General features: G+C 51.6%; 1 protein-coding gene across 1 annotated transcript in view; it reads right to left on the minus strand.

Annotated features, from left to right (window-relative positions):
* Positions 1 to 4,424: 4,424 nt before the first annotated feature.
* The window catches only part of LOC144954321 (disintegrin and metalloproteinase domain-containing protein 10-like), a gene marked incomplete at its 3' end in the record, with an annotated part of 6,160 nt that continues 584 nt past the window's right edge, over positions 4,425 to 10,000 (minus strand). The window contains exons 2-4 of the mRNA XM_078884841.1: positions 9,420 to 9,511; positions 7,624 to 7,767; positions 4,425 to 4,517 (exon numbers count right to left, since the gene is read on the minus strand). Of these exons, the coding sequence (XP_078740967.1) occupies positions 4,425 to 4,517; positions 7,624 to 7,767; positions 9,420 to 9,452 (270 nt within the window). The remainder of the gene's footprint in view (positions 4,518 to 7,623; positions 7,768 to 9,419; positions 9,512 to 10,000) is intronic.

Genomic DNA, 10,000 nt, shown 5'->3' on the forward strand with positions numbered 1-10,000 from the left:
GTGGTGAGTGAGTGGTGAGTGGTGAGTGAGTGGTGAGTGAGTGGTGAGTGAGTGAGTGGTGAGTGAGTGGTGAGTGGTGAGTGAGTGGTGAGTGAGTGGTGAGTGAGTGAGTGGTGAGTGAGTGGTGAGTGAGTGGTGAGTGGTGAGTGAGTGAGTGAGTGAGTGGTGAGTGACTGACTGAGTGAGTGTATGACTGACTGAGTGGTGAGTGAGTGGTGAGTGAGTGAGTGGTGAGTGAGTGAGTGGTGAGTGAGTGGTGAGTGAGTGGTGAGTGAGTGAGTGGTGAGTGAGTGGTGAGTGAGTGAGTGGTGAGTGAGTGGTGAGTGAGTGGTGAGTGAGTGAGTGAGTGACTGACTGAGTGAGTGTATGACTGACTGAGTGAGTGAGTGGTGAGTGAGTGGTGAGTGAGTGGTGAGTGAGTGAGTGGTGAGTGAGTGGTGAGTGAGTGAGTGAGTGAGTGAGTGAGTGGTGAGTGAGTGAGTGGTGAGTGAGTGGTGAGTGAGTGTGTGAGTGAGTGACTGACTGACTGACTGAGTGAGTGAGTGGTGAGTGAGTGGTGAGTGAGTGGTGAGTGAGTGTGTGAGTGAGTGTATGAGTGAGTGAGTGGTGAGTGAGTGGTGAGTGAGTGGTGAGTGAGTGGTGAGTGAGTGAGTGGTGAGTGAGTGAGTGGTGAGTGAGTGGTGAGTGAGTGAGTGAGTGGTGAGTGAGTGTATGAGTGGGTGAGTGACTGACTGAGTGACTGACTGAGTGACTGACTGAGTGAGTGAGTGGTGAGTGAGTGGTGAGTGAGTGGTGAGTGAGTGGTGAGTGGTGAGTGAGTGGTGAGTGAGTGGTGAGTGAGTGAGTGGTGAGTGAGTGGTGAGTGAGTGGTGAGTGAGTGAGTGGTGAGTGAGTGAGTGGTGAGTGAGTGGTGAGTGAGTGGTGAGTGAGTGAGTGGTGAGTGGTGAGTGAGTGAGTGAGTGGTGAGTGGTGAGTGAGTGGTGAGTGAGTGAGTGGTGAGTGAGTGAGTGGTGAGTGAGTGGTGAGTGAGTGGTGAGTGAGTGAGTGGTGAGTGAGTGAGTGAGTGACTGACTGACTGAGTGGTGAGTGAGTGGTGAGTGAGTGTGTGAGTGTGAGTGAGTGAGTGAGTGAGTGGTGAGTGAGTGAGTGAGTGGTCAGTGAGTGAGTGGTGAGTGAGTGGTGAGTGAGTGGTGAGTGAGTGGTGAGTGAGTGTGAGTGAGTGAGTGAGTGGTGAGTGAGTGGTGAGTGAGTGGTGAGTGAGTGAGTGAGTGGTCAGTGAGTGAGTGGTGAGTGAGTGGTGAGTGAGTGAGTGGTGAGTGAGTGGTGAGTGAGTGGTGAGTGAGTGAGTGGTGAGTGAGTGGTGAGTGAGTGTTGAGTGAGTGAGTGGTGAGTGAGTGGTGAGTGAGTGGTGAGTGGTGAGTGAGTGAGTGGTGAGTGAGTGGTGAGTGAGTGGTGAGTGGTGAGTGAGTGAGTGGTGAGTGAGTGGTGAGTGAGTGGTGAGTGGTGAGTGGTGAGTGAGTGAGTGGTGAGTGAGTGAGTGGTGAGTGAGTGGTGAGTGGTGAGTGAGTGAGTGGTGAGTGAGTGGTGAGTGAGTGGTGAGTGAGTGGTGAGTGAGTGGTGAGTGAGTGGTGAGTGAGTGAGTGGTGAGTGAGTGGTGAGTGAGTGGTGAGTGAGTGGTGAGTGAGTGAGTGGTGAGTGAGTGGTGAGTGAGTGTTGAGTGAGTGAGTGGTGAGTGAGTGGTGAGTGAGTGAGTGAGTGGTGAGTGGTGAGTGAGTGGTGAGTGAGTGAGTGAGTGGTGAGTGAGTGAGTGTATGAGTGGTGAGTGAGTGGTGAGTGAGTGGTGAGTGAGTGTATGAGTGGTGAGTGAGTGGTGAGTGAGTGGTGAGTGAGTGGTGAGTGGTGAGTGAGTGGTGAGTGAGTGTATGAGTGGTGAGTGAGTGGTGAGTGAGTGGTGAGTGAGTGGTGAGTGAGTGTATGAGTGGTGAGTGAGTGGTGAGTGAGTGAGTGGTGAGTGAGTGGTGAGTGAGTGAGTGAGTGTATGAGTGAGTGACTGACTGACTGAGTGAGTGAGTGGTGAGTGAGTGGTGAGTGAGTGGTGAGTGAGTGGTCAGTGAGTGAGTGGTGAGTGAGTGGTGAGTGAGTGGTGAGTGAGTGGTGAGTGAGTGGTGAGTGAGTGGTGAGTGAGTGGTGAGTGAGTGGTGAGTGAGTGGTGAGTGAGTGAGTGGTGAGTGAGTGGTGAGTGAGTGAGTGGTGAGTGAGTGGTGAGTGAGTGGTGAGTGAGTGAGTGGTGAGTGAGTGGTGAGTGAGTGGTGAGTGAGTGAGTGGTGAGTGAGTGGTGAGTGAGTGGTGAGTGAGTGAGTGGTGAGTGAGTGGTGAGTGAGTGGTGAGTGAGTGGTGAGTGAGTGAGTGGTGAGTGAGTGGTGAGTGAGTGGTGAGTGAGTGAGTGAGTGGTGAGTGAGTGGTGAGTGAGTGGTGAGTGAGTGGTGAGTGAGTGGTGAGTGAGTGAGTGGTGAGTGAGTGGTGAGTGAGTGAGTGAGTGGTGAGTGAGTGAGTGACTGACTGACTGAGTGAGTGAGTGGTGAGTGAGTGGTGAGTGAGTGACTGAGTGAGTGAGTGGTGAGTGAGTGGTGAGTGAGTGACTGAGTGAGTGAGTGGTGAGTGACTGAGTGAGTGAGTGGTGAGTGAGTGGTGAGTGAGTGAGTGTATGAGTGGTGAGTGAGTGGTGAGTGAGTGAGTGAGTGGTGAGTGAGTGGTGACTGAGTGAGTGAGTGAGTGGTGAGTGAGTGGTGAGTGAGTGAGTGAGTGAGTGACTGACTGAGTGAGTGAGTGGTGAGTGAGTGGTGAGTGAGTGAGTGGTGAGTGAGTGTATGAGTGAGTGACTGACTGAGTGAGTGAGTGGTGAGTGACTGAGTGAGTGAGTGAGTGGTGAGTGAGTGGTGAGTGAGTGGTGAGTGAGTGACTGACTGAGTGAGTGAGTGTATGACTGACTGAGTGAGTGAGTGGTGAGTGAGTGGTGAGTGAGTGGTGACTGAGTGAGTGAGTGAGTGGTGAGTGAGTGGTGAGTGAGTGGTGAGTGAGTGAGTGGTGAGTGAGTGTATGAGTGAGTGACTGACTGAGTGAGTGAGTGGTGAGTGAGTGGTGAGTGACTGAGTGAGTGAGTGAGTGGTGAGTGAGTGGTGAGTGAGTGGTGAGTGAGTGACTGACTGAGTGAGTGAGTGTATGACTGACTGAGTGAGTGAGTGGTGAGTGAGTGGTGAGTGAGTGGTGACTGAGTGAGTGAGTGAGTGGTGAGTGAGTGGTGAGTGAGTGGTGAGTGAGTGAGTGGTGAGTGAGTGTATGAGTGAGTGACTGACTGAGTGAGTGAGTGGTGAGTGAGTGGTGAGTGACTGAGTGAGTGAGTGAGTGGTGAGTGAGTGGTGAGTGAGTGGTGAGTGAGTGACTGACTGACTGAGTGAGTGTATGACTGACTGAGTGAGTGAGTGACTGACTGAGTGAGTGAGTGGTGAGTGAGTGGTGAGTGAGTGGTGAGTGAGTGAGTGGTGAGTGAGTGGTGAGTGAGTGACTGAGTGAGTGAGTGTATGAGTGAGTGGTGAGTGAGTGGTGAGTGAGTGAGTGGTGAGTGGTGAGTGAGTGAGTGGTGAGTGAGTGGTGAGTGAGTGAGTGAGTGGTGAGTGAGTGGTGAGTGAGTGGTGAGTGAGTGGTGAGTGAGTGGTGAGTGAGTGAGTGGTGAGTGAGTGACTGAGTGAGTGGTGAGTGAGTGAGTGGTGAGTGAGTGGTGAGTGAGTGGTGAGTGAGTGGTGAGTGAGTGAGTGAGTGGTGAGTGAGTGGTGAGTGAGTGGTGAGTGAGTGGTGAGTGAGTGGTGAGTGAGTGAGTGGTGAGTGAGTGACTGAGTGAGTGGTGAGTGAGTGAGTGGTGAGTGAGTGGTGAGTGAGTGGTGAGTGAGTGGTGAGTGAGTGAGTGAGTGGTGAGTGAGTGGTGAGTGAGTGGTGAGTGAGTGGTGAGTGAGTGAGTGGTGAGTGAGTGGTGAGTGAGTGACTGAGTGAGTGGTGAGTGAGTGAGTGGTGAGTGAGTGGTGAGTGAGTGGTGAGTGAGTGAGTGAGTGGTGAGTGAGTGGTGAGTGAGTGGTGAGTGAGTGACTGAGTGAGTGAGTGGTGAGTGAGTGGTGAGTGAGTGACTGAGTGAGTGAGTGGTGAGTGAGTGGTGAGTGAGTGGTGAGTGAGTGGTGAGTGAGTGAGTGAGTGGTGAGTGAGTGGTGAGTGAGTGGTGAGTGAGTGGTGAGTGAGTGGTGAGTGAGTGAGTGAGTGACTGACTGAGTGAGTGAGTGACTGACTGAGTGAGTGAGTGGTGAGTGAGTGGTGAGTGAGTGGTGAGTGAGTGAGTGGTGAGTGAGTGGTGAGTGAGTGAGTGGTGAGTGTACTCTCACCCTGACTCTCTTCACCATGAAGTTGATTCCACGGATGCCGTTGAAGTTTGTGTTCTGGTAGATGGCATCCAGAGCCTTCACGTGGCCTGCAATCTACGGTAACCACGGCAACCACCACGGCAACCACCACGGCAACCACCACGGCAACCACCACGGCAACCACCACGGCAACCACCACGGCAACCACCACGGCAACGACACGAACCACCACGTTAAAAACAACGGTAACCGCCACGGTAACCGCCACGGTAACCACGATAACCTCCATAACCATCATGGTAACCACGGTAACCACGGCAACCACCACGGTAACCACCACGGTAACCACCACGGTAACCACGGAAACCACCACGGTAACCACCACGGTAACTGCCACAGTAACAACCACAATAACCACCGTAACCATCATGGTAACCACGGTAACCACGGCAACCACCACGGCAACCACCACGGTAACCACGGTAACCACCACGGCAACCACGTTAACAACCACGAAAACCACGGCAACCACGTTAACAACCACGACCACCACGTTAACAACAATGATAACCCCCCCACCTGAGCCGTAGTGCTGCGTGAAGAGGTAACCACCACGGTAACCACGTTAACAACCACGGTAACAACCACGTTAACAACCACGACAACCAGGTTAACAACCACGGTAACCACGATAACAACCACGTTAACAACCACGTTAACAACCACGGTAACCACGTTAACAACCACGACAACCACGTTAACAACCACGTTAACAACCACGACAACCACGATAACAACCACGACAACCAGGTTAACAACCACGGTAACCACGTTAACAACCACGTCAACAACCACGTTAACAACCACGACAACCACGTTAACAACCACGTTAACAACCACGACAACCACGTTAACAACCACGACAACCACGTTAACAACCACGGTAACCACGTTAACAACCACGACAACCACGTTAACAACCACGGTAACCACGTTAACAACCACGACAACCACGTTAACAACCACGGTAACCACGGTATCCACCACGACAACCATGTTAACAACCACGTTAACAACCACGTTAACAACCACGGTAACCACGATAACAACCACGTTAACAACCACGTTAACAACCACGACAACCACGTTAACAACCACGACAACCACGGTAACCACCACGGTAACCACCACGGTAACCACGTTAACAACCACGTCAACAACCACGGTAACCACGTTAACAACCACGACAACCACGGTAACAACCACGACAACCACGTTAACCACGTTAACAACCACGGTAACCACGGTAACAACCACGGTAACCACGGTAACCCCCCTCATCACCTGAGCGATGACATTATCACGAGACCCGTTGTGCTGCGTGAAGAGGTAACCACCACGGTAACCACGATAACCACCACGGTAACCACCACGGTAACCACGGTAACCCCCCCTCATCACCTGAGCGATGACGTTATCGCGAGAGCCGTAGTGCTGCGTGAAGAGGTAACCACCACGGTAACCACGATAACCACCACGGTAACCACCACGGTAACCACGGTAACCCCCCCTCATCACCTGAGCGATGACGTTATCGCGAGAGCCGTAGTGTTGCGTGAAGAGGTAACCACCACGGTAACCACGATAACCACCACGGTAACCACCACGGTAACCACGGTAACCCCCCCTCATCACCTGAGCGATGACGTTATCGCGAGAGCCGTAGTGCTGCGTGAAGAGGTAACCACCACGGTAACCACGATAACCACCACGGTAACCACCACGGTAACCACGGTAACCCCCCCTCATCACCTGAGCGATGACGTTATCGCGAGAGCCGTAGTGTTGCGTGAAGAGGTAACCACCACGGTAACCACGTTAACAACCACGGTAACAACCAAGGTAACCACGATAACCACCACGGTAACCACGGTAACCACGGTAACCCCCCCTCATCACCTGAGCGATGACGTTATCGCGAGAGCCGTAGTGTTGCGTGAAGAGGTAACCACCACGGTAACCACGTTAACCACCACGACAACCACGGTAACCACGATAACCACCACGGTAACCACGGTAACCACGGTAACCCCCCCTCATCACCTGAGCGATGACGTTATCGCGAGAGCCGTAGTGTTGCGTGAAGAGGTAACCACCACGGTAACCACGTTAACAACCACGGTAACAACCACGGTAACCACCACGGTAACCACCACGGTAACCACGGTAACCCCCCCTCATCACCTGAGCGATGACGTTATCGCGAGAGCCGTAGTGTTGCGTGAAGAGGTAACCACCACGGTAACCACGTTAACCACCACGACAACCACGGTAACCACGATAACCACCACGGTAACCACGGTAACCACGGTAACCCCCCCTCATCACCTGAGCGATGACGTTATCGCGAGAGCCGTAGTGCTGCGTGAAGAGGTAACCACCACGGTAACCACGTTAACCACCACGACAACCACGGTAACCACGATAACCACCACGGTAACCACGGTAACCACGGTAACCCCCCCTCATCACCTGAGCGATGACATTATCGCGAGACCCGTAGTGCTGCGTGAAGAGGTAACCACCACGGTAACCACGTTAACCACCACGACAACCACGGTAACCACGATAACCACCACGGTAACCACCACGGTAACCACGGTAACCCCCCCTCATCACCTGAGCGATGACGTTATCGCGAGAGCCGTAGTGCTGCGTGAAGAGGTAACCACCACGGTAACCACCACGGTAACCCCCCCTCATCACCTGAGCGATGACGTTATCGCGAGAGCCGTAGTGCTGCGTGAAGAGGTAACCACCACGGTAACCACCACGGTAACCCCCCCTCATCACCTGAGCGATGACGTTATCGCGAGAGCCGTAGTGTTGCGTGAAGAGGTAACCACCACGGTAACCCCCCTCATCACCTGAGCGATGACGTTATCGCGAGAGCCGTAGTGTTGCGTGAAGAGGTAACCACCACGGTAACCCCCCCTCATCACCTGAGCGATGACGTTATCGCGAGAGCCGTAGTGTTGCGTGAAGAGGTAACCACCACGGTAACCCCCCTCATCACCTGAGCGATGACGTTATCGCGAGAGCCGTAGTGCTGCGTGAAGAGGTAACCACCACGGTAACCACGTTAACCACCACGACAACCACGGTAACCACGATAACCACCACGGTAACCACGGTAACCACGGTAACCCCCCCTCATCACCTGAGCGATGACGTTATCGCGAGAGCCGTAGTGTTGCGTGAAGAGGTGGTCCGTCTGGATGAAGAGGAGGCAAGTCTTCTGTTCCGGGCCCAGAGCCCTGCGCAGGCGAGGCGAGGAGTGGTGGGACGAAGTGTTGGTGGGTTCCTGTAACCACGGCAACCAACAGCAGCAGCAGCATCATCACTATCATCATCATCATTATCATCGCTATCATCATCATCATCATCGCTATCATCATCATCATCATCACTATCATCATCACTATCATCATCATCATCATCACTATCATCATCATCATCACTATCATCATCATCATCATCGCTATCATCATCATCATCACCATCATCATCATCACTATCATCATCATCATCATCACTATCATCATCATCATCATCACCATCATCATCATCATCATCACTATCATCATCATCATCATCACTATCATCATCATCACTATCATCATCATCACTATCATCATCATCACCATCATCATCATCATCACTATCATCATCATCATCATCACTATCATCATCATCACTATCATCATCATCACCATCATCATCATCATCACTATCATCATCATCACCATCATCATCATCATCACTATCATCATCATCACCATCATCATCATCATCACTATCATCATCATCACCATCATCATCATCATCACCATCATCATCATCATCACTATCATCATCATCACTATCATCATCATCATCACTATCATCATCATCACCATCATCATCATCATCACTATCATCATCATCATCACTATCATCATCATCATCATCACTATCATCATCATCACTATCATCATCATCATCACTATCATCATCATCATCATCACTATCATCATCATCACTATCATCATCATCATCATCACTATCATCATCATCATCACTATCATCATCATCACCATCATCACCATCATCATCACTATCATCATCATCATCACTATCATCATCATCATCATCACCATCATCATCACCATCATCATCACTATCACCACCATCACCATCATCACCATCATCATCACTATCACCACCATCACTACCACAACCACCATCACTACCACAACCACCATCTCTGTGTGTCTCTGTGTCTCTGTCTGTCTGTGTGTGTGTCTGTGTGTGTGTCTGTGTGTGTCTGTGTGTGTGTCTGTGTGTGTGTCTGTGTGTGTGTCTGTGTGTGTCTGTGTGTGTGTGTGTGTCTCTGTGTGTGTGTCTGTGTGTCTCTGTCTGTGTGTGTGTGTATGTGTCTCTGTGTGTGTGTCTGTGTGTGTGTCTCTGCATGTCTGTGTGTGTGTCTGTGTGTCTGTTTGTCTCTGTCTGTGTGTGTGTTTCTGTGTGTCTCTGTGTGTGTCTGTGTGTGTCTCTGTGTGTGTGTCTCTGTGTGTGTGTCTGTGTGTCTCTGTGTGTATCCCTGTGTGTCTCTGTGTCTGTCTTTCTGTGTGTGTCTGTGTGTGTGTCTGTGTCTCTGTGTGTGTGTGTGTCTGTGTGTGTGTGTCTGTGTGTGTGTCTGTGTCTCTGTGTGTGTGTGTCTGTGTGTGTCTGTGTGTCTCTGCTTGTGTCTCTGCGTGTGTCTCTGCGTGTGTCTCTGCGTGTGTCTCTGCGTGTATCTCTGTGTGTGTCTCTGTGTGTGTCTCTGCGTGTGTCTCTGCGTGTGTCTCTGCGTGTATCTCTGTGTGTGTCTCTGTGTGTGTCTCTGTGTGTGTCTCTGCGTGTGTCGCTGCGTGTCTCTCCGTGTGTCTGGCCCCACCTCCCCTAGGTCCGCTCAGCCTAAACACTCCTCCCTACCGTCGCTGCGTGCTGTTGCTGTCGGCTGTGCATCCTGTGGAAGACGCTGTGGTTCGCACAGCCACCCAGAGAGCCATAAGGGTGTGGGTAGTCTACACAGACACACACACACACAGTTAGACACACACAGTTAGACACACACACACAGACACACACAGACACACACACACAGACACACACACACAGTTAGACACACACACACAGTTAGACACACACACAGACACACACACACAGACACATGCACACATACAGTTAGACACACACACACACAGACACACGCACACACAGTTAGACACACACACACACAGACACACACAGACACACACACACAGTTAGACACACACACACACAGACACACACACACAGTTAGACACACACACACACAGACACACACACACAGTTAGACACACACACACAGTTAGACACACACACAGACACACACACACACACACAGACACACGCACACATACACACAGTTAGACACACACACACAGTTAGACACACAGTTACACACAGACACACACAGTTAGACACACACACAGACACACACACAGTTAGACACACACAGTTAGACACAGACA

Source organism: Lampetra fluviatilis, unplaced genomic scaffold (assembly GCF_964198595.1).
Source record: "Lampetra fluviatilis unplaced genomic scaffold, kcLamFluv1.1 SCAFFOLD_583, whole genome shotgun sequence".
Classification (NCBI taxonomy): Eukaryota; Metazoa; Chordata; class Hyperoartia; order Petromyzontiformes; family Petromyzontidae; genus Lampetra; species Lampetra fluviatilis.